Source organism: Alosa alosa, chromosome 1 (genome assembly GCF_017589495.1).
Source record: "Alosa alosa isolate M-15738 ecotype Scorff River chromosome 1, AALO_Geno_1.1, whole genome shotgun sequence".
In the NCBI taxonomy this organism is placed as follows: Eukaryota; Metazoa; Chordata; class Actinopteri; order Clupeiformes; family Clupeidae; genus Alosa; species Alosa alosa.
Window position 1 is genome coordinate 42,313,109 of NC_063189.1, and position 25,215 is coordinate 42,338,323.

General features: G+C 43.6%; 3 protein-coding genes across 3 annotated transcripts; 1 reads left to right on the forward strand and 2 right to left on the reverse strand.

Moving 5' to 3' along the window:
- Window positions 1-6,243: 6,243 nt before the first annotated feature.
- Window positions 6,244-17,315, reverse strand: psmb5 (proteasome 20S subunit beta 5). The gene is given in 4 exon segments (XM_048254985.1): window positions 6,244-6,485; window positions 6,488-6,526; window positions 12,092-12,401; window positions 17,244-17,315. Coding segments are annotated over 3 exon segments (552 nt in total). The 5' UTR covers window positions 12,363-12,401; window positions 17,244-17,315.
- Window positions 15,252-16,487, reverse strand: psmb11a (proteasome 20S subunit beta 11a). The gene is made up of 2 exons (XM_048255079.1): window positions 15,740-16,487; window positions 15,252-15,676 (listed from the first exon to the last, which is right to left on the reverse strand). The coding sequence occupies exons 1-2, from the start codon at window positions 16,485-16,487 to the stop codon at window positions 15,252-15,254; spliced, it is 1,173 nt and encodes a 390-aa protein (XP_048111036.1).
- prmt5 (protein arginine methyltransferase 5) lies at window positions 17,243-24,776 on the forward strand. The gene is made up of 16 exons (XM_048254718.1): window positions 17,243-17,427; window positions 18,196-18,314; window positions 18,641-18,726; window positions 18,959-19,093; window positions 19,264-19,376; window positions 19,827-19,876; window positions 20,043-20,206; window positions 20,540-20,701; window positions 20,835-20,912; window positions 21,034-21,092; window positions 21,205-21,327; window positions 21,633-21,808; window positions 21,998-22,201; window positions 23,112-23,222; window positions 23,542-23,606; window positions 23,764-24,776. Exons 1-16 carry the CDS (start codon window positions 17,330-17,332, stop codon window positions 23,914-23,916), a joined length of 1,896 nt encoding a protein of 631 aa, XP_048110675.1. The 5' UTR covers window positions 17,243-17,329; the 3' UTR covers window positions 23,917-24,776.
- Window positions 24,777-25,215: the final 439 nt, after the last annotated feature.

A 25,215-nucleotide genomic window follows, 5' to 3' on the forward strand; every position in this document is an offset into this window, starting at 1 on the left:
CCTTTTTAAACATATACAGGTAAGAAGCTATATTAAATACGCTTGGAAAATAAGCCAAAGATTTTTTATTACACCGAACATAATGAGTAAGTGCTCTCCTGCAACAGGGTCTGGCTGCTGGAGAGGTTGCGGAGAAGTAAAAGCAAACCACACACACATATTTTTAACTTGCCCAGTAATAAAGTCTTTCTGGGTAGGGGTAGAGAAAGTCAAAAGCATTCTGGATATTAAGGAATCCCTCACATTCGAAAATTGGCTGGGCATTAATACACAACATAAGATAAAGGCTAGGGAGCGAAAGGTCTTTCGTATATTGCACTTGACCGCACTGAAGCAGGTGACAAGGTTATGGAAGCAACCTAAAACACCAGAACTACACCTGTGGTATAATACAATAAACAAAGTATTTGAAATGGAGAAGCTTACATGCATAGCAAATGGTAGTCTGGAAAGGTGGAATACAGAATATTTGTGCTATGTAGATAAGGTGGCAAGGTGGTCTGAAAGCATGGAAGGGGTCAGATAATGTGCACATGATGCATTTCATACATGCACATACACTGCGCACACAGACACACACACACACTCATACACTCATGCACAAGCACACACACTTTTCTCTGTAGTCTTTTTTTTGGTCTGTGTCTGAGTTTCTGTTTTTGTCTGTGGTCCTTTTCTTTGAGCTTCGGCTTGTATGTATACCCTCTGGGTGATAAATGTTGGAAAAAATATAAATAATAAATAAATAAAAAAACAGATAAGACAACATACAGCTACCGTGCGATTGCGATTGGGGAAACCACTCCCCCCCAGAACCAAAACACCCAACACTCCAATGTATGGGGAACTAAAATCCTTATATGTTAATCATTCACCATTACATTAACAGAATAATGTACTACTGATGGAAGACTGAATTAAATAAAATTACATTAAACAAAATAATAATATAATAAAATCATTGTTTACAATTGTATATGGGCAAAACAATGATTTTGACTATTTATCTATGAATTGTATCTACATGTATGGTACAACACTGGCACTTTGTACACTAAATACACTGAGCTACTTTCACATAGAAGTGTCTAGGTACCCCACATGCCATTTTAATCATTTGAACATCAACCTAGGTACCATCTTCAAACCCATTTATGTGTGGAGAGCTCATATATTGGCAACATTAATAACATTTTAATCATTTGAACATGACCCAAAAAAGCAACCTCCCCTTGTTTAATCCTTACCATCTTCAAACCCATTATATGTGGAGAACTCATATATTGGTACAACATTAATAACATATAGTATACATATATGTAAAGAACAAAATGATCGATACCAAATGCGTACAAAACAAGTTTATACCATCCTTAATGTCACTCTTTTTGCACTTTTTTTTCCAAATCTAGGGCCTTGTGGAAATTCAATGAGAATGCCGTACAACCTTTTAATGGTTCAATCATACTGAGAACATGTTTGTCTTCCACCCTATAAAGCTTGGGCTGCCTATGAATAATACTCTTCATTATATTACTGCCCAAACATTGCTTACCAGACAATGTTATTTTCAGGCTGTAAAACTGAAGTAATTTCCAGGGCTGAAAATAATTGAACAGAAATATTTTACAGGCCTTGGTTTTTGGACCCATTCTTGATATAGACCAGGTTTGAACAAAATGTTCTGTTTGTGTATGTGTGTTCTGTGGGTGTGTGTGTGTGTGTGTGTGCATATGTTCTCTGTGCATGTGTGTGTGTTTAGGAAGCTGTTTAGTTAAAGCCTCCTTCTCAGCCCCCACCCCACCCCACCCCTTCAACTCACCTCTTTCCTGGGCACACACAAGGAGATGCATACACAAGGAGATGGCATTGATCAGGCCCATCCTGTGTGTGTGTGTGTGTGTGTGTGTGTGTGTGTGTGTATGTGAGTATGCGTGTACGTGTGCGTGTGTGAGAGAGTGTGTGTGTGTGTGTGTGTGTGTGTATGTGTGTATGTGAGTATGTGAGTATGCGTGTACGTGTGCGTGTGTGAGAGAGTGTGTGCATGTTGGTGTGCGTGTGTGTGAGTGTGCGTGTGTGTGTATGTGAGAGAGTGTGTGGGGTGAGGGGGGCAGAGGCGATGGGCCGAGGACACTCCTGGGGAGATTAAGTGGAAATCTACGGGAAGAGCGCAGGCTTCGCGCCTGGCGGAGCCCTGATGGGCCTGCCTGTGGAAGACCGCTGCTGAATGTCAAAACCCCCACGACCATCCACACCCACCGACAGGAGGGCAGACGACAACGACAGACACAAAGACAGACAGATGAGGACACAGACGGGCACAGAGACGGGCACAGAGACGGGCACAGAGATGGGCACAGAGACGGGCACAGAGACGGGCACAGAGACGGGCACAGAGATGGGCACAGAGACGGGCACAGAGACGGGCACAGGGAAGAGAGCAGAAAAGGGGAGGTAACGGAGTAAGACTAACAGACAGATGGAAAAGACATGAGACATTTTCACAGTTACGCAGAGAGAGAGAGTGAAAAAGAGAGACAGAGAGAGAGAGAGAGAGAGAGAGAGAGAGAGAGAAAGAGAGAGAAAAAAAGAGAGAGAGAGAGAGAAAAAGAGAGACAGAGAGAGAGAGAGTAAAAAAGAGAGACAGAGAGAGAGAGAGAGATGTGAGGTAACAGAGGAAGACCGACAGACAGACGGAGATAAGGAGAGAGATGTGGACAGATGGAGTGTGATATTTGGAGGCCAACAGTAAGATGAAGAAGAAGGTAAGAGAGAGACAGAAGGTAGCCATGACTGGGGCTGGATGTAAAGGAAGAACATTTGTCCAGAGACAAAATATCAAGAACCAGCACACGTACTGTGTTACAGTCCTAATCATTCTCTAACCATTAATCTCCTGTGTCTATCAGAAAAAAATTGAATACTTATAGTATGCTTATACGGATATTGTGCATAGCCAAAGGGGAATACACTACATTATCATAGTTTCCCAACAACAGTTTATTCATGCATCCACACATACACACAAAAACACACAGACGCACAGACAAAAAAAATCCCTTCAGAACCTATTGCTCAATACAAGCCCCTCCCGGCGCTGACAGAAGACAAACATCAAGTTGATACACAGCCCCGCTTTCCCAATAGAAAAGAACAGAGTAGGGAGACCATCAGGAGCAATTTACTGGTGAGGCCGCAGGGCATGGTCTAAAGGACATAGCCTGATAAAAATAAAACACACAGAAGTAAAGTGACCACAGCAGAGGCTATCACTCTTCCCGGCGCTCGGAGAAGAGCTCCTCTGACCCTGCCGCGCTTTTGCCTCGGAGGGATGCCTCTGCAGCAGGCGCGACGGCCCTGACCATAAAACAAATGGACAGACATGCCACATTTGTACCGTCAGGTGTCGCTGGCCAGGGGTAATATTCTGTCAAACCTCGTTCCACCCACCCCCACCCACACCGCCATGCCATCTCTCAGGGTGATGCAGTGCTTCTGCTGCTGCTGATGATGGTGGTGGGGGTGGTGGAGGTGGTGGTACTGGAAAGAGGCCCATCTTCTCCACCACCACCTCCCTACCTCCATCATCATAACTCGCTCACTCCATCACCACCTCCACAGTATCAGCAGTGGAGAGCAGAGGAGGGAGCAACTGTTGCACAGGGGTGACTGGGCTGACTGGGGAGATCAGGATGACATTTATTTCACAAAATAAAAGCTTGGCAAGTGAAGATCAGAGATGACAGGGCTTTGAGCTATAGCTCCGCTTGTATGTACGGTAGGCCTACTGCAACTCCACGCCACTTTTGCAGAAGAGGGCACAGAGCAAGGGGAGGAGAGCGTGCGCCACGCGACAGGAATGACAAGAGTGTGGCTGTCGCGAGCAGAGCAGTGAAAAACTGCACCTCTCAAACGAGACGAGGGGGGGAAGAGAAGCAGGAAATTCAGCCCCCTTGTGAGAGCGAGGCATGGATGCGCAAAAAGCACAAACCCAATTATCCTCGGGGCGAGCGCCGCTGTTTTGCAGAGCTGGCGCGCGCTTAAGGACTCAACCACGCTGATTACACGATGCCTCAAGAGGCTTTGGGGTGGACACAAGACAGAGCCGGGAGTCATTTCCTTCTGCCAAATTGACTTCTCATTTGTTTTCGATCTGGGTACAGCCAGAGAAAAATGTTCTGTTTTTTTTGTCATTCTTGTGTCTTCCTCAATCATCACCAAAAGCTCACACGTCTACTCCAACCTATTTTTTGCTTTGATCTATGTTTACACCGTGTAAAAGGAATCACATTGTTTTCTTTTCTAACAGAGCAAAACATGGGACATGGAGGGGTGTGCATCAATTTGGCATGTTTCCATTGTACATCCAGACTAAACAGTAAACACCAATCGGCTTTGAAATGAAAGGGTAAATGTGCAGCTGACAGATGGTGGCAAGTGGGTGCGTGGAGGTTATTTTTGACCCAGTAGGATCATTTCGGCTGTTTGTTCCCATCAGTATGTCCAAAAGAATAATTTATTTTGCATGATTCTGATTTTGCAACATGTCCAATGCCTAGTCCTTTCTGACTTTTTTATATCTTAGATCCACACATTACGAGAAAAGACATTTATAGCTGGAATGACCCCTATATATTTATATTATCAAGATGCATATGGTATTTGTTCAATAGCTAATTTGAGAACCTTGGAAGGGAACGAATGCTATCTCTGCTCTATCCCATCAACTCCTAGATTTACCACAAATGGTTAGCCCTATGAAACAGAAAATCAAGAGGCAAAATGAAAGCATAAGAGAAAATAGCATTTAATATTACAGATGTAGTTTTCTGTTTCTGCACAAAGTCTCATTAACATCGCCTCTTCATTTGTTGCACCGCACCAGACCCCCTCATTTTCATGCAGGCCTATTGGAATCCCATTTGTTTTCCATCTAACTAGTCACCTGTGAAACAAGTTTTTAAACCATGGCTAGGGGGCTCAAGTCCAATTCCTCCCCCTATTGCCTTTATTAGTGTTTATTTCTAACCATAACACTGCCGAGAGGACACGCACAGCCAGCCACGGGTCGTTACATAGTTAAACAAAGTGACAGTATAGCACCGATCATTGCTGTATGGGAATTAAAACCGTTAGTCTGACTTTGGGATGGAGAGCAGCTTTGCCAACATTGCTTTGGACCACGTCATATTGAATAGGCTACCCCTTTTATTTCTATATTTGGAGCTGAAAGGGGGTTGTTCTATCTGTTTCAATTCAGCAGGCACAAACAGTAACAGCCTGCAGTAAAACCGCAACCTAACAACCTTATGCCTCATGAGTCAATAAGGTTTCACACCAACAAAAAATTGGGCTGCAGTATCAAGGTCGTGCCCATGTCGTCAGGCTGTGGAAGCGCCATAGCTCCTGTTCACGTTACAAAGTATGCCTACATGTATGTAGAGTAAAGACTATGGGACAGACAGACATCCTTGACATAATAAACTCATTTACGTTAAGATGAAGCCAAAGAAGATATATATTCTAATAGTCACTTTTCATAATCTTACAGGGACAAGTTAGTTCTGGTAGCCTGTCCATTCACACCCACCCACATCCACACATTGAGCAGAGGGGGAAAAACACAGCCACAGTTACGATGTAGAAGAATCTCGTGTTTATTGAGTTTTAACACTGTTTTGTAACGGTGGTAGTGTTCATGTGAAATGCATGCAACAGAAGCTCACTCCCACTCCAAGCGACTTAACCAGCTGGAGCTTTGGTTCGTCGCATAGTCCGCAGGGATGCGGCGCCCCCACATCTTTACAAGGCGTGAGATAGGCATTACAGCCCACTAGCTCAGTCTGCCGACACACGCACAAGACAACAAAACATATTACATGATATGTGGAAAAAAATGACGGAAACGGTTCTAGGACGTGTGCGAGCAGGATTTGAAAGAGGGAGCTCTTGTTGTGATGTAACTGAGGGCATGTAAACAAACTCAAATCCTCGCCTGACTGCCCGTGACAGGATGCACTGGAGGGTAAGGAAGGGAGTCTGTTTTTTTTGTTTTGTTTTTTTTTTTGCGCTAATGTGACAACAAAGAGATTACCTCCCATCTCCTTCCTACATAACTCAAGCCCATTCTAAATACAGTAGTCACCCTTTTTAACAATCCATTTGCACAACTCCTTGTCCATTCAGGCTCAAGTCCCAACACCTTACCCCCAACCCCTCCCTGTCCCTACCTGTCCTACCCCCTTATGCGGTTTGTCCCTGGTACTGTTGGTGGAGACGCAGGACGTCCTCCTGGAACACAATCTCCCATCCACTGCTGTGGACGTGGTACAGATTACCCGCTTACCCGCCGCTGTAGGCCTCACGGTAGGTGGCCTGGTAGATTGCCCGGCGGCGGAGGTTGCAGGCCTGCTCGATGGTCAGGTTGTGCCGCAGGCCACTGTCCACCACCCCCTAGGCGTAAAAGGAGCCCGAGCCCACAGGTCGCCACACGCGCGGTTGCCCTCGGAGTCCAAATAGTAGAGCCCTGGAGACACAGACACACACACACACACACACACACACACACACACACACACACACACACACACACACACACACACACACACACACACACACACAAAAATAAACACACAGTCAGGAGAGGTGTGGAGTTCAGGGGCAAAGATTACACCTTCATATCACAACAAAAACAGTTAAAAGAACAGGGTGCATAATTCATGCTCCAGAAACCAAATCAATTGCAGTCATTAAACATTTACACACACACACACGCAATAATATTTAAAGGTCAAACCTCAGCAACACCCTCATCCTTGGGGAGAAATTATTATTATTATTATTATTATTATTATTGCTACTATTATTAACACTAATATTAGCATTACTAGTAGCATTATCATTAGCCCACAATTAATCCATCCCAGCACTCCCCAGCATCTGAAGGCAGCCCAGTACAGCTCCAGCAGGCCTCAGCCCATGTCCCCCCAGCTGTTCAGGCTCCAGCCGTCTCCCCATGCCCTGATTAAACAACAGGCCCCACATGGAAGCTGCTGACGAGGCAGCGGTGAGCGAGTGTGCAAGCGAGGGAGAGAGAGAGTGAGAACGCACTTGAGAGAGAGAGAGAGAGAGACAGACAGAGAGACAGAGAGAGAAAGAGAGAGGCCCAGCTCCAGGCCTGCTCCAAGGCATCGCCCAAGGTGCTATTGATCTCTCCAAAAAAAAACACCCAAATTAATTATTGATCCATACCTGAGGACCTAACCCCGCACCTCAAATGATAAAAGACAGAGATTAGAATTGAGGCAGAGCGGGAGAGCGAGAGGGGGAGACGGAGAGTGTTGACGGTGTGGAATTACAAAATGCCCGGCCTCGGCACCACCGTCACAAGCCATCAGGCAAACGTATATAGCCACGTTACTAATAGGACTGGAGAAACAGCATGTTCTGGTCTGGAGAATGACACACACATGCACACACACACACACACACAGAATACAAGGAGAGTAGTTATGGTGACTCGCTCCCATCTGTGCTCAAGCAGGGCCAGTGTGCAGATGGTAAATTAATGAGATCAGCTCTGTCAGACAGACAGTCTCCAGCACGCAGCCATACAAACCTGTGAGAAGGCCGAGATCTCCAGACACCTTGCTCTCACTTTCCATCTCTCTCCCTCTCTCTTTCTCTATTTCTCTCTCTCTTATGCACACACAAGTCCTCAGTTTTACTTAAGTTCATGTCTGCAGAAACAAACTCCAGAGAAGATGTAGGATTTCAGTCAGTTGAGCTTGCGGACGATTTAAAAGGACCATCTACCGGCGAAACAGCCCTTCAAAAAAACAGTTGGGGAAAACTCACAATAGCTTTCACCTGGTAAATTGAACGTTCCACACGCTCCGTTACCTCTGCCTGATAATCACTAGGGCTCTCCAGCAACATGGGGGCAATTTGCCATTCTGAACGTCTGAGGGCTGAAAATAGGTTAAAAGGGACGAGGGGAGGGGGGAAAAAAACATAATAGCAGTGACTGCTCACAAGCACACTCACAAGCCACCTCTCCTGTCAGGGGAGACGAGGAAGGGCACTTGAGCAGGAGGAAACATCTGGTACCTCCACAATGCAGTTGGAACTGTCTCAAAATGAAAGCCTCACATTGTGGTACACAAAGTGAGTGGATTTTGTCAAATGATATAATGAAGGATATTAAGGGGAGATTCGTATGGGTGTGTAAGAAGTCAATATAAAATTCGCAAGCATTGTACAGTGGGAGAGGCCCATGGGATACGAGGAGGGAGAAGGGGTGCTCAGCCTGGGGGTCACACGTGGGCGACTCCTTCCGCTTGGTTAGCCCCCCAGTGACAAGCCGTTAGGGCTGGATTCTTTTCAGAGGGCCTTTAGGAAAAAAAGAAAAGAAAAAGAAAAAACTCCTGAGTTCTGACTGACATGCTTAGGAAGCACATGGACTATAAACAGCACGAGGAGACACTGAGCGCTCAGCTGACAGTCACACACCACTGCTTCGACTGGAAGGCAGCGCGGAGTCCCAAAAAAAAAAAGAAAAGAAAAAAGAAAAAAGCACCCTAATAACTCAGCCACACATAAAAAGCCAGAAACATGAAATCACTACTCAATCCAGTGTGCTGAGATGGATGCTCGCTCGGCTTTACTGAATCCCCTTAACGGCGGTATTCTTGTGGGCGGTCCACGGCCCATCATATCACGGTCGAGAGTGACGGACGGGCGGTCCCTGACTCCGCAGCTCCTCCGTTACAGGTGTGACGAAAGGGGAGGTGACGCCTGGTACGACTAAGCTCTTTAGCAGATATGCCACGGCATTAAATGTTATTACAGGCATATTTGTCAGGCTCTCAACTGTATGCCATTAAATCTATTCCTTATGGCACTTGGACACTTAATCACTCTGGGGGGAAAAAATAAAAGAGAAAAGAAAAAGATGTGTGTGCCTGACATCAGTGAAACGGGGTAACGAGCTTTCTCTTAATCGAGATTGATTTAATTTACATGACAGTCACCTCTCCATTTAATCACCGGCATTGTTGCAGACTCTCTCTCCCCTACCTCTCATTCCTCTGAATCATTACTTTCGGAATTGATTGCCAGATTTACTGCGTCACTCTTGGTGTCTGGACAGTGGCGTACATTTTTTGGGGGGGGGGGGCTTTTCGTGAAAAAACTTTAAAACTTGTGGCACGCTCCGTATAAACCCCATTGATCCCCCGGGGGCTCACATTATGCATGCGACCCGATTGTCCTGGCCAAGAGCCTCCGTCCATCATGCCACTGGGCTTTCCCAGCCCGCAGTCACAGCCGTATTGATTTCCCATTACGGTGGCACTGTGCTGGACCCATTTAAACACGTCGTCTGTGATGTACTGCCAGTTACAGCACTTTGTCTGGGCAATTTCTCCAAGTGGGGGCCTCACATCCCCTACATGTGTGGAGCATGTGGAAACACCTCCCCTTAGTGGCCAGGACTACAGCTGCAACCATGACTCATTTGTTTTCCTTTCCCCTCTGGTTAAATGAATTTGCTTCAGTACTGAAAATCCTGTATGAGTGATTTCACTGCAACTCCATTGAAATGCCACTCACTACAGTGTTTCTTTACTGGCTATAATTTCCTTCTGACACTGCTGTTATAAATTAATGAGTTCTAATTAATTTTCAATATACATACTTATGTCAGAACACTGTCTGTTATTCTTATAGTTACTTAGTTATTGGTGAGGTACACACTAAATGAACTCCCCTTTGCAGTGACACTATTTCAAACTAAGACAAATGAATGCAGCACAAAAGTAAACATACAGTCAAAAAGGTACCAACATCACCAAGGTCATGGGTTTGTAGTTAGGAATAAAGTACATACTATTGAGAGAGTGTTTCTGGACTTAAGACTATGACTAATTCACTTTGGATGAAATCATGAATATACATGTTAATGTAAGTGTAGAATATGCAGTTATGAATGCTTTGGAACAACAACAAATTCATAACATGATGAATCTGATGTAACTGACAATCAAAGAAGATGTTTTGTAAGCTTTTTCAAAGGTCTACAAATATGTCCATGATATTATTAAAAACACAAGGGATTGTGACGACTCTGGAATGTCCTCAACAGTTTTAAAAGGACATCTTATGTACAACAGGTGGGACCAGTCAACCACACAGGAGATATGAAAGATCAAATTTGTCCACTTCATAAATTCAGCTTTGCTTGACCAATGAGCCATGCCTCAGGACACTTAAATGCCTGTGAATTCATTTTTTCACATGAACAACTCATATACATATCTTTGGAGATTAAGATGTGGGGGTGGGGATCATTTACCTGACTGACTGCTGCTCTTGTCATTCCAGATAGACACAGGCCTACCATTTTGTTTATGCACCACAGCACCAGAGTTCTGAGACACTACCCGCAGTGACCTCGCCTCAGACAGCATCTAGCCAAAAATTACATTTCATACCACAAGTCAATTGACTATATCCATTTGTCATTGGCAAATTGATTCCAAAATCTCTCTCTCTCTTTCTCTCTCACACACACACACACACACACACACACACACACACACACACACACACACACACTTGCAGTGAGGACTGATCCTCTTGTATCCCTCTCTCTTCCCCTCTCCCATCACACAACAATATGAATTTTCAATCAGGGGGACATTTTCTAATGACTAATTAAAGAACTCAATTTCTCTGCAGTCAATTTGTCGGACACTAATTGGGAGAAAGCTGAAATGATGCATGGCTAATAATCCCCCAGTGCTAAAAAAAAAAAAAACGCTCTCCTCCAGCTCCTCCACATTACATGACAGATGGAGTCCAAAGTCCTTCACACAAGTTAATCAAAACAACTTTCCTGAAGGAGCTTGTGTGTAGTGCTCTGTCTGTGTAGGCCTACATGGTTGCTAAACATGCCCCAGGAAATGTCCCACACAAATCAAAACTGAAGAACATATACACACATTTGCCAGGAAATTACTGTACTAGTACCGTCACCTAAAAGTAGAAAAAGAAAAGTACAATCTACTATCTACAAGACCAAAATCTACCGTCTCCTGACAATTTTAGACAATGACAGTCTGCACTAATATTCTATTTAATACAAAGTGCTGAGCTTTATTTCTTACCAGTTAAGTACTTTGACATTTCAGCAGTCCAAACGCAACACTATATGCCAGACAGCTGAACCACCAGCACTAAAACAACAGTCTGCACAGGCCATAAAAGTCCAAGTTTTATTTCTTGAAGCGCCCAATCCTGTTTAACACAGCAGCATGTCTACCCATTAATCACCTAAATCAAACGCTGGATTTCACCTAATAATGCAGAGAGACTTGTGTGACAGATTTTGAGAGAAGATTATTCATGTTGCTTCCACTGCCTTAAAGGGCAGTGACTATTTTTTATCTGTTCCTTTTTCAGGCAGAAAACAAAGGAAGTGGGGCGATTGCATATCCTTGGCCCCGTCACACAGTATTAACCAAAGTGAAACAAAATTTCGCTGTCTGCATTCAGAGACAGATCCGGATGACCTTGAAGGGGGGCAGAGATATGGTGACCGTCTGCCTTGTATAAAATTTCAAAGTATATTGGATTAGTACTTTTAAAGTTCTGTGAGCAGACCCACACAGACAGGAGGATCTTATTACAATACCCTTTCCCCAAACCAGGAGTCAAGGGTAGTAAATTATTTTTCAATTTGGTTATTTTCCTTTTTGTGTTCCACTGCAGAGATTTTTACATCTTGTCTTTTCAAGTAAATCCTATACTTAGCATCCCCATTCTCTGCAATAACTTAATACATAAGGCAGAGAATGGTGCAAATAAGTTGGCAGACATATCACACTCCAATCAGTTAGCACTTCTTGTCTTGATGTGTGAGCATTGGCTCATCAATAACATGCAATGTATTTCAATATAGTCTCAGTGGATTTGTTTGTCACTGATCAAAGAGCAAGTAAAGAAGTTAAAGAAAATAGCTGGAATCTCCAAATAGCAGACTGCAGTATTAACTGGCTGTATCACGACTGGAATGAAGAGGTATGTTAACCTGGCCCTCTCTTGTCCCAGCCACATACCATGGTGCCCTTGTTGAGGCCCATGCCCTTGTACTGGTACACCATGTTAGCCAGCAGCTTGGGCGCGGCAGCCACAGAGATGTGCTCCTCGTTGCGTAGCTCGTAGATGCAGCACTGCCGGGCTAGCAGCAGACGGTCCCAGAAGCTGCAGTCGGCCGTGCCGCCCGCCATGGTGCCCAGCAGGTAGGGACTGATCTCAATCACCTTCTTCGCTGTCTGCAAAGCGATGTACGAGCCCGCCATTGCCCTCAAGTCCACAGCCACGATGACAGCATGTTGGAACTGGGTGGACACTGAAGGGGTTTAGCATGCTTACATTCACCTCATCACATCACAAATCAAGTTCATGGGCCAATGCTATGGCAACATTTTATCACATAAAATGTTCTTGGTTTAGAAGGATTAAAAAAAGCATCCATAAAAAAACTGAATAATTTGTGCTTAGCCGCAGTATTAGGTGTAGGTGTTTATCATGCATATATGAGAATGAAAGATTTTTTATGTTATCTTTCTGGCCAGAGGTGCTATGAACTGTCTGCCTGATGGATCAGCTAAAATGACTATCAGAGGGGATGTGAAGGATCCTTAATGATCTGCTTTTCTTTCTAGTGTAAAGGTCTGAGAGTTGGGTCTGGGAGGTACCAGTGATTTTGGTTGCATGCTTATTATTTTTGCTATATTTTCCTTGCTTTTCTTTGTCAGGAAGTTGTACTAGGATGCAATATTGAATGTGAGGACTAATTAATTTAGCAACACTGAACCATGCATTTGTTTAGTTTACGACACAATTTGCTTATTTATTTGTTTACACAAACACAAAGTTACAATTTTGACTACATTATTTAGCCTATACTTGATGACAATATGTGTTCTCTGGGGGGCCCTGTCAGTGCTGGGCCCTTAGAGTCATCCAAACCCTTGCCAATCCAATGCCAGTTGTGTCTAACCACAGTGTTGTGTTGACTTCTTGTGTTGAGGTGAGGCAGAAGTATGTTCATGACCTATTTCCTGTTTTAAAAGCAGATGAAACATCCATGAATAACAATCATACAAATTTGGAGCCATGGTAGTCATTGTGTCCAGAAAACATAGGCTGGCATCCTCAAATCTTTGTTTTGCTTTCTCCCACCATAGTGGTAAGGTCCCTAGCGACCTCCTTCTCATGCATTTACAAAGGATCTGAGTGTGCCACAGGCCTGAAATCATTTGTGGCTTTGGCATGGGGCTTCTTGGGAACAGGAATGATAGTTGTCTCCTTCCATACCCTGGCAACAAAGCAACTGTCCTCAGATGCAGCCCGAAAGGATGGAGACCTTCCGCTCCTCCATACTGACTGGTGCAGAGATGCAGTTGGTGGTAAGGTTCCAGTCCACAGAATCCGTCCTGTTAAACCTTGTGTATAAGGTATTCAGCTCCTCTGCAAAGTAGGGTTCATCACACACACACTCACACAGCACTTAAGTAACTTAGTATAACTTTTTAGGGATGCCTTTTTTTTCTCTGATCCACTTGTTCATGTGTTGTTTGTTATACTGTAAAACCCTGGAGAACAATACTGTAGATATCTATGTAGTAGTCATTCATTACATCATGCCACACTTGCATGGTCCTGATTCAGTAATTAATTCACACATGTGTACCACAACCAATTATTCATCTGATACACCCTCTCTACGCTGCTGAATAAGATGTAAAAATGTATCAGATTCATACTCATGTTTGTGTACAACTTACAGAGAGAGGATTCAGGAAGTGCCTTTTTTCTGCCTGAACACATTACATTATGTGTAGGCCTATACTACATTATTGCTCTACGAGAAGCACCCCAAACTTTAAGAATTAGCGTCTCAGCATTTGAACAGTTCATTGGCATATTTCTAAATTGATTTATTTGTCAGTGACCATGGGCAAAGAGTCACAGTGGTGCACAAGGATTTTTTTTTTCTAGTCAGATGATGGAGGTGAGTCAGGAAAATAGGCAGGACAACATGGCCAATCAGGCTGTGCAAAGGGATAGACCAAAGGAGCAATGGATAAGTTAGACAATTATTGCAGACTGATGACAGAGAAATGGACAAGACCATTGGCAACCCTGAGTCCTAACAGATGGGATGGGATGAGCAGTGGACTGGTGGGGTTGCCAAGGACGCTCACCCACAATAGCAGATTACTTGGCCTTTTTATGAGTTATAACTACGCAGAAGGCTACGCACAAAGGAGTACGTGCTACAAATTATGACCCGTCCCAATCCCAATTATGACAAAATGAAAGTCAAGAGCTTGGAGTCAATATAGAGTCTATCATCTACCATCAAGCTAAGCTTCGGGTAATAAGTTACTTTAAGTTTACTTTATGACGTTAAAAATGCAGGAAATAGGCCTAGGCCTAATATTAATTTAACTACTGACCCACTAGCAAAATTAATCAAACCACTTTGAGACAGCCACAGAAGCTGGCTGTATGAACTGTCAAGCCTTCCAACTTTGAATGCTATGTGGTTGTTCCATGCTCTGTGCATATGCAATATGCTTTACAATATGCTTACTTAGAGAAGAAAACGCTATTCATGTCATGATTTCACCAATTATTCCACTACGCCTATACAAAGTTAAGTAGGCCTATCCTATATTATTTCGGTTGCCTTGAAAAACTGTCTACAAACATGCAGCTAAGTGCAAACTGTAGGACAAAAATGTAGCCTACAAATAATCATGGCAATACCTGTAGTTTGCACTTACCAAAACATCAAGTTGTTCCATAGTCACACAATTTATATTCTTTGCCTGACATGATTTAGTAGTTCTTCAGGACTGCATTTCATAAAAGTGCAATGGCAATTTTAGTATAAAAAAAAAGAGGCATAATGAAATTAGAAAAAAATGATATTAGTCATGCCAGTTTTACATCTGATGGGAATAAGCTGTTTGAAGGAACCAAACTGAGCCTATTCTGACATAGCTCTTTTTTTGTTTGCTATAGATACAGATAGAGATGAAATAATGAAATGTGACCACCTACTTGCACAATTACTGTACTTATTGTTTACCCTGACACTTTTCGACACAGACTAAAACTTCTAGTTGTCTCACATGAAACCCTACATCATTTGGCTCATCCTCATTTCTTTCTAATCAGAGTTTTTCTTCTGCATCCTCTGTTCTGGTCACACATTTTCTTCTCTGTTTTTTTCTCTCTATCTCTCTCACTTTTGTGCATTCTCGTCTTCTCTGTCCCTCTCTATAGTACTCCTCTCTCAGGTTCTCTCTCTCCCTGCGCCTCCAACCACGGGCGGTGATGTGAAAGATGTCCACGTTGTTCCCAGAGTACGCGTCCCTGTGAGTGGCCCTGTACACAGCCTCCCTGGCCACAGACACAGCCTCCTCCGTGCACATCTCCCACCTCACAGCACCATCCAGCACTGAGTAGGCATACGGGGAGCCTGAGCCCACAGAGAAGAGCTCCCCCTTCAGGAAAGTGCCATCACTGCACACATAGCAGAGTCTGGGACCAGATTGCTGTGTGATGGTGGTGTTTTGGGAGCTGATGAGGCTCTGATCTGAGGCTGTCTGTGTTTTCGTCCTTTGATCATATTGCGCCGACATGAAAGGTTCCACCCGACCTTCTGGGTCTTTCCATTTTCTTTGAATCTCAGACTCAGTGCGGCTGAGGGCACCCACTGGTGATGCAGCTGAAATACAAAAGCTAACAGGCTTTTCACCATCACTGAGGTCCTTGTTGCTTTTCACAGCCATGGAGACTTTGGATTCCACGGCCCGCTGTGCTTCTCTCTCCTTGCCTTGCTCCTCTCTATCCCATCCACACAGAGTCAAGGCCACACACACATCAGTTCCTTTAAACGGATGCAGCATCAAGGAGAGGAGCTTGGCGGCGCTGACAATGGATAGCCTGCGCCCGTGGCGGAGCTGGTACAGACGGATCTCGCGGGCGAGGATGCGCTCCCATAGCATGCAATCAGCCCCACTGCCCGAGGAGGTGACCACCAGGTGGGAATGGATAGGAGTGATCTTCGCAACTTCAGGGCAAGCGACCAGGCCACCAGCACTGGCGCGAGAGTCGGCCGCTGCGATCACGCCGCCCTGGAAAGCAAAGGCCAAAGTGGTGGTGCCGTGAGACAGATGGAATGGACGTTTTACTGATGTAGTGGATGGATGAGATCTCAGAGAGAAGAAAGCATCCGTATGGTTTGCCCAGATGGTGTTTTGTGAATGAGGAATGGAGAAACTTAGAGGAACACCACTGTGCTTTGCTCTTGGTTCTCTCCAAGTGGAATTGTGTGAATCTTCAGAAGAGCTGTATAGTCGGTAAAGAGCAGAGTCATAAAATCCACACACATCTTGCAGAGCCATTTCTTCCACAAATGTAGGCCTACACCCTTCTACCATAAGAAAACTCTAAGCAGAATTAAGACAAAGAGATCTATTTAAAGGGTTCACCCCCCTCCCTGCAAAAAAACATTCACCTGCTGCGTGTATGACTGTGCATTGGTGCGCGCGCGCAGACACAAATCCAAATCAGAAGGTTTTAAGAAGTTTAAATTACATGGGATAGGGCTTTTAACCTAACACAGTGATATTTAATATCCTGCTTGTATGTAATAACGCCAAACAATGAAGCGACTCTTCAAACACTGCAAAAGCTGACATGCATTTTCTATGCTTTTCTGGAAAAGACTGTAAAAAAAGTGTAGTCTATTTTATGTCTGAAAATAATGCTGCTAGCATGTTAGTCTACAACAAATTACTAAATCAATTATTCTTGCCATTATTAATAGGCTATAATAACTATTGTATAGGTTTAAAATAAGTATGTAGCAACAATTTTGTAGTGAATACAGGACCACCATATTTTTTCCATATTATCAGGCTAATTGGAATCAATACATATTTTGCTGTTGGGGTGCTTTAGATTTGAATTAGCTAATGTGTTGGAAATCTCCAGGGAGGATATTTTGAAAACTGGATATTTTTGGGAAGGCTATCAAAATTAAGTAACAACGTCAGAATAAACCTTCAAACTTGTTTCATCTCGCAGGAGTTTGTCACAGAAACTGCTGGCGTACTTCGGTCATCTTGGCTCTACGGGTCAGGAGAAGGCTCACTCACCTTCACTTTGATTAGAACCAAAATGGCCTCACGTTTGCTATAGTCCCAGACGTCTTTACCATCTCCACTCGCTCATTCTCATAACCATGGCGTCTGGCAGTGCAATGAGCAAGGTCTCCTGCGGGAGAGATTTGGATTGTATACCTGAAGTAACGGATACCGTAGCTGCTGTGGCAAAACTTGGGTAAGCAATCACGTGCATTATAAATAACACATTGCTAGTGTTGAAATAGCTGAAATAGGGAGCGTAAATCCATTAAAATTGCCGCTCGCATGATGTCTACACGTGATGTCTGAAGCTAGTATACCACGGCTAGCAACCCCGCTAGTATTTCGAAAAGCTAGCTATAAACTAGCTTGCTAACTATGCCGGTTACTAGCACGTGTTGAATGAATTCACTGATAGTAACGTTAGTTAGCTAACTGGCTAACGAATTACTAGTTGAGTGCATTACCACGTTCCGCAGTAGAAATGAACGTATTACCGAGGGTCAATAGCAAAGTGTATAACCTTACATCTGACCGGACAAAAGAAAGATAACGTTAACGTTACAGCGTCAGGTTATCATGTTGCCAACGTTAGCTCATTCATCCTGATCCAATGGAACTACTGTTAGCTGTCACTTGGCATAATTTCCAATGGCCTAATGTTAATATAGGTGCACAGTTGACTATAATCAGAGTTATTATGTTAGTGCTAGTATGTTTAGTTTCAGAGTTATTTCAAGACTGTTTGCATCAACGACGTTAATAACCCCTCATACTCATGCTTGATGATGGCAATATACTGTTGGACCTAAAGTGACTGTTATAAACTTATCATCAGCCAGACATAAACTGGTTAACTTAATTTATTGACAGGGAAGCGACCATACGTACATCACTTTCTCAGTCTCTGTGCTGCTGTTTTACGAACATTCCTCTGTTAATAAGTCATATCATTTTCTTTCAGATTTGACTTCCTCTGCATGCCCCTGTTCCATCCAAGGTTCAAAAGGGAATATGAACTGGAACCTGCCAAGTCCCGAGCAGGGGCTCAAACCCGCTCAGACCTGCTGCTGTGTGCAAGAGGTGAGCTGTTCTGTGGCGGTCTCTGCCTGGGAGAACCTCTTTGCAACTAAAACAATGTGGTTTCAAGGCCAATGTTAAAATGTTTAGACTAGCATTTGTAATTATAGAGTCATCTTGATTATGAATGGCTCATTTTATTGCTGCAATGAATTGTTGGTTCAGATCAAGGGTTCACATGATCACAACCACCCCCCAGGGGTACTGTTCTCTCTGGGCTGCAACTATTAAGTTCACAGAGGCTTTGAAAAAATACATATGTCTTGTTTAGAATTAGGTATGAAACCTAATATCTTCTATAACCTATGCTGTTCATCTCTTTCACCTAGACTGGAACACACTAATAGTTGGAAAGTTATCTCCATGGATAGAGGTAGACTCAGAGCTGGCGACCGTGCGCAGGAACTCTGAAGCAGTAAGTTAAGATTTCTTTTTGAAAACCATTTCAAACAGCCATGCCTGCCAGAGTGGCTGTTTTCTTTGTATTTCACAAAGGTGAAGAAACGGAGTACATGGATATTAATTTCAGTTTTGACGTTCATTTAAAATTAAGTGATGTAGGAACTGACCATTGGTTAGTTCAGTTTAAGTGTTCTATAGTATGTACAGACTGGTCATGGCCTCTTGCTGTTAATTGTGTCCTCCAGGCTATGGTTCAGGAGCTGAATTTCTGTGCTTATCTGGGCCTACCAGCCTTCATGATTCCTATGAGAACGCCTCACTGTGCCAACCTGGCGCGTGTGCTACTCAACCACCTCCATACAGGACACCACTCCTCCATGGTAATGCCTCAAGCACATGAGCTCCCCCTCCCTCCCTCTATCTATTTACCACAACTACCCCCACTCATGCTGATTAGGCCATGGGCAAATCAGTCTTGACGCTGTAGACGATTTACTGTATTGATCTATGTATATGACTGAGTGACCTCTTGGTGACCTTGTCCTCCCAGTTTTGGATACGAGTGCCTCTGATGGATACAGAGGATGTCCGTGATGACCTCATCGAGAATGAGCCATCCAAAAACATGGATGATGGCAGCAATGACGAGAAAACCTGGGGCTGGTAAGAGTGATATCTTAATGATGCAGTCACAATGCAGACCTCTTCATCGGCGGTCAGACAGCTGGATGTTCGCACGACATGTTGCCTTTTGCTTGTTGTTTCTCGCTTGTCTCTTGCATGTTGTCTCATTCAGAAGTTGAGATTAGCACAATGTCTTGCATTGCAAAATTATTTCACCTGAAATGGCTTCATTTTATTAGCATTCCATTGTCTCTCGTGGCTAGTTGCCTCCTATCTGAATTAGGCTTTACTCAGTCCTTTCTGTCACATTACTTACACTCTGAAAAGACCTTTGAAGTACAAAGACAAATAAAGCAATTCAAAGGGGTAAGCATGAAAATGGAATTTTGGAGTCCCTTGGTCCACCCTAAGGTGCACTTTCATGAATGCAGGTGCAAGTGATGGGTTATGTCCAGAGGGTTATGACATGTCTTCATTCGTGTGTCTTAGGTGGCATTCCTTCAGAACACTCTGTGACTATAACAAGCGGATCTGCTTAGGTAAGGTTAACATTACACAGAAAGAACATGTACTGAATTGCATACACTGTAATGTTGAGAATGGGGGGGGTACAGATTTATGACAGAATTAAGTATGAAAATTTGATGGGAAAAGCTGAAACCAGAATGATCATCTCTATGAACATCTCCTCTATTCTTGTTGAAGCTATTGAGATTGGTGCTGACGTGCCCTCTGATACGGTTGTTGACAAGTGGCTTGGTGAACCAATCAAAGCAGCCATTCTACCAACCAGCATCTTCCTGACCAACAAAAAAGGGTTTCCTGTCCTCTCAAAGGCTCACCAGCGAATCATCTGCCGACTCTTCAGGGTATGTCAGGGGTCACAGTAGCACAGTAGTCTCTACATGTCTTAAAGGAGAAATCCAGCGAGTTATCACATAGATCTCTGCTTCTAGAGGTCACCGAGTATTGTCAATCGGTTTTATCTTTTATCTTTTATCTAGCTTGAGTTGCTACAGCCAGCAGCTAATGCAGCCAGGCAACTACAGTGTTACACTCTGTGGGCATGTAAATGGGAGCTCACAGACATTACTCGGTGACCTTGAGAAACTGAGATCTGTGAAAACTCGCCGGATTTCTCCTTTAAGTATTATTAAATAATCAGGAATCTGTTAGAATACTTTGTTTTTTTTCTATTTCAGCTGGAGGCTCAGTTCATCTTCAATGGGACAAGTCGGCACAGCGAGAAAGACTTCCGCTCATATTTGCAGTACCTGGAGTACCTCAACCAGAACCGCCCGGGACCCAACGCTTACGATATGTATGCTAAGGGATATGAAGATTACCTGCAGTCCCCACTACAGGTGTGTGTGTGTGATTGAGATTGAAACAGAACAGAAAAAAAAACGTGTGTTAGCATTTTGTCTGATATGAGAATGAGCATTGGTATTATTATGATTTTTTTTATTCTAATGATCTATTTTATATGTCAAATAGCCTCTAATGGACAACTTGGAGGCACAGACGTACGAGGTGTTCGAGAAAGATCCCATTAAATACTCACAATACCAACAGGTGAGTTTAAACCTGCTCTGATCAACTGGTTTTCCTTCCCCTGTTTTTCTCTTTAACGTCATTGTCAGTGTTCAAAGATGTGCCTAGTCATTCAGTATTCCCCTGTGCTTCCTTTGTGCAGGCAGTGTATAAGTGCTTGTTAGACAGAGTACCAGAAGACCAGAAGGATACTAATGTCCAGTAAGTGGTGTCTTTTTCCATAAGCACTCTATTACTTCACTATACACACTGTTCTTTTCTCCGCGGAATGATGGACTGAGAGATTCCTACTTGTGCGTGTGGTCCCCTGTAGGGTGCTGATGGTGCTTGGGGCGGGCCGTGGACCTTTAGTAAACGCCTCGTTACGCGCAGCCAAGCAGGCCGACAGGAAGCTGCGTGTGTATGCCGTGGAGAAAAACCCCAATGCTGTCGTCACGTAAGTTCAAAATTAAAAAATATCCTCCCCTACACAACCATGTATGAAAATTTCATATCTATTCCATGTTTTTATTTGATGGATTTTGTATGTGAAAGGGGCTTCAGTCACTAGTACTGGCTTGAAAAATATGTAAACAAAGTACAAGGGGCAAACTGCAGGGAATCATACATCCTATGTTACCAAACAATGCTAAAAGAGAAAAAGAGGCTTGAGATCTTAGGATGTGATATTGAGCGGGGTTATCATTGCAGGCTGGAGAACTGGTGCTTAGGATGTGATATTGAGCGGGGTTATCATTGCAGGCTGGAGAACTGGCGCTTTGAGGAGTGGGGCGACCAGGTGACCGTTGTGTCGTGTGACATGCGGGAGTGGGCAGCTCCGGAGAAAGCGGACATCATCGTCAGCGAGCTGCTTGGATCCTTCGGGGACAACGAACTGTCCCCTGAGTGCCTTGATGGAGCACAGCACTTTCTCAAAGGTAACGGAATGGTGGCTGGACAGACACAGGAACACAACTGTTCTCTCTGTGAGAATGCACATGACCCATTTCCGTCAAGTGGTATGGTGAAGTCGTACAAGGTTAGGAAGCACAATGGGTCAGTATTTGGTCCTTTGTGTTGATTGTCTGTATGTTCTTCCCCTCCGTGTTGTTGCTGTCCTCTCTCAGATGATGGGGTGAGTATTCCAAGCTCGTACACCTCCTTCCTGGCTCCTCTGTCCTCATCGAAGTTATATAATGAAGTGAGGGGCTCACGGGAGCGGGACAAGGACCCAGAGTGCCACTTTGAGACGCCCTACGTCGTCAGACTGCACAACTTCCACCAGCTGGCTGACCCCCAGCCGTGCTTTACGTTCACACACCCGACTACAGGTATGAAATCCTGATTGAACCAGAAGGGCTCTCAGAGAGCGCAGACCTCCGCCACAATCTTGCAATGTCAGTAAAAGTGAAAATAAATTTGTGGAGCAGCCCCGTGTGTTGGTTCCACTCCTCAATGCCAGAGGTTCTTCCTAGGCCCATACTGCACCTTTCCAAAAAGATTTAATGCTGCAGTGCATTTGTAACATTCCCCTGCCCGAGTTGCTCTACACGCGAATGTGACTTAATGTAGCACTTATAGCGTTCCCGTTTATCTTTGTGGGGAAGAACATGGACGCCACCAGGGCAGCAGATGTCTCGGTAGTGCTGGGCGCTTGCCTAGAACACGAGAGCAAGCTCGTGTTCTAGCTCAAGCTCTAGGGGCTAATCTAAACAAGCTACGGGATGATTCACACTTACGTTCACATTCCAGCTTCATCACACTTACAATTTTAATATCAACAGGGGCAGTAGCAGACTTGTTATTGTTAGCTACATTAGCCTTTTTAGCAAACCTGAAATGACGCAAGACAGCTTGGAAATTTCACACTTTCCCACATGGACAATGCAAAAGGAATGCAGCATAAGTACATCATGGCCCATAGTTTTGCTTGCATACAAACAAACTACCTTTGCAGATATATATATATATATTGAACTTTTATAAAAAAGTGGAGTTCAGTTAAGACATAGAAGTACTTAACCGAGGCTTTATAGTTCACATTGGAATCATTTACTAATAAATGTAAGCCTTCCCATGCAACCTTGTTTGATGTTATGTAGTGTACACTTCATAATGTAAAATGCTACCTGTTGTGCTTTCTTTACACCCGAATCTTATACAGACACTCCATATGCCATATACCTCATGACGTATGATTGTATGCTTGGACTTATGTGTTCTCTCTTGATCTCCCTACAGACATGAACAATAATAGGTACCAGTGCCTACGCTTCGCAGTGGGATGTAACTCGGTGCTCCATGGGTTCGCTGGCTATTTTGAGACCACGTTATATAAAGACGTCATGCTGAGTAAGGCCAGATCTTACAGTTGACATCAGTTCATGCTGTTTGTAGACTATATGGTATTTTTCCAAATGTTCTTCTGTTACTGCAGGGTTTCAAGTTGTCATGCACTGTGCTGGCATGTAGACGTGGACAGGGTTGTTTGAGATGGACAATTATATGTAATGTAGTGGTGTTGAAAACCTGTTTTGTAGTATGTAGTTTTGTGGTGGTGTAGCATCTGTTATCTCAAGTTAAAAAAAATGTCTTTCCTTTTAATCCCTTTATTTTTGATTGATTTAAATAGCTATAGATATGTATTAACTTTTCCTTTCACTCATTGTAGGTATACGACCAGAGACTCATTCCCCAGGAATGTTCTCCTGGTTCCCCATTCTTTTCCCACTCAAAGTAAGTTCTGTAATATGTAATCTACTGACACTAGCACACCAGCTAGCACTACAGTGCCGATTCCTGTCAACAAACATACATATTGTACCCTGCTGATACAAGCTTCAGTCTCTGGATTTTACTAACTGTGCCTTAACTCTTCTGTGTCTCCTTGCAGCAGCCAATTTCAGTGGCAGGTGGCGATCATGTTTGCGTGAGATTCTGGAGATGCAATAATGGGAAGAAGGTATGGTACGAGTGGGCAGTCACCGAGCCAACATGTTCTGCCATCCACAACCCCGCTGGGCGCTCTTATACCATAGGCTTGTGAAGACGGAGGATGCACACTTAAACATATCAGACCAACACACACACAAATACACACACACACAAATACAGTACACACACACACAAATACAGTACACACACACACACACACACACACATACGTAAACATGTTGTAAATTAGTTCTGTGTGAAAATGAGTCTCCCCTCCTGCTGTTCAGGCCCTACCTTCAGAGCAATGGTGGGCATTATGAGTTTTCAGCTACCACTGAGAATTCCTGTAAATCCAAGGATTGTTTCTGTTTATTTGTTTGTTTGTTTGTTTTTATTCAAATGAAGGTCATAGGTAATTATGAAAACTGGATTTAGTTTGTCGGCACCAGAGAACAAAAAGTAGTAGAGAAGCAAGAGTGGCTTGACTTTTTTTTTTTTTTTTTTCTTCTTTCTGCTGTTCCGGTTTGTTTTTGAAGTACAACCAAATCTGTAAGTTAGCTATTAATGACACACCGTAAAACTTCGAATGTCACATTCAAGTGTCACAAGAGCCATATTTTCTAAGGCGATTTCTGTTTTGTGTTGTGTTCTGTACGAGTCAGCCACATCCTTGGTGCTACAGGTTAGAGGGAGATCTCAGAAACACAAGCCAGCTGAACCGACAGCCTTACCAGGCATGCATTCCACACTGAGATGCCATGCAAGTATGTCAGTGCCACACTGTAGACACACAGCAACTCCCACAGAGATTGAGCTTCCTGTGTCAGAAGAGGTCAGTTGATGATGGAGAATCAGAAAACGACTGTCTGTTTCCCTTTTCTTCCCTTTTGTATTTTGTGTTTACCACAAAACCACAATTTCAACTAAAACCAGGAAAAAATATATAATAAAATAACCCACGTTGAAATTGGACATGAATTGTGTACCTGTTTGTTTTCTGTGTTGTCATTCTCAGTATAATTAGACTAGAACTGGAGCAGAATCATAAGATTTCACAACGGAGGCTATGCCCCAAATGTAAAATTATAGTTCCCTTATTCCTAATGCAGCAGGTGGCATCACTGATAGAAATGAGAATGTCGAAACACAACTAAAGAAGCTTTAAGAAAAAGTTTGGTCTAGCAACAACCTATGGTCTATTTTAGATGATTCGCAAATATGGCAGTTTACAATATGGCAGTTTAAGGGTGGTCTACATATCCCACCCTTTCCTGTACTTTAAGAAACAACTGCATTTTTGTCTTTTATATTCTTATCTTTATCAATTTGGGGCGAGATATGTAGCCTATAGCCTGGTTAACAAAACTCATTCATTTCCAACACTTGCATCGCGACGGGCGCTAACTTTGGT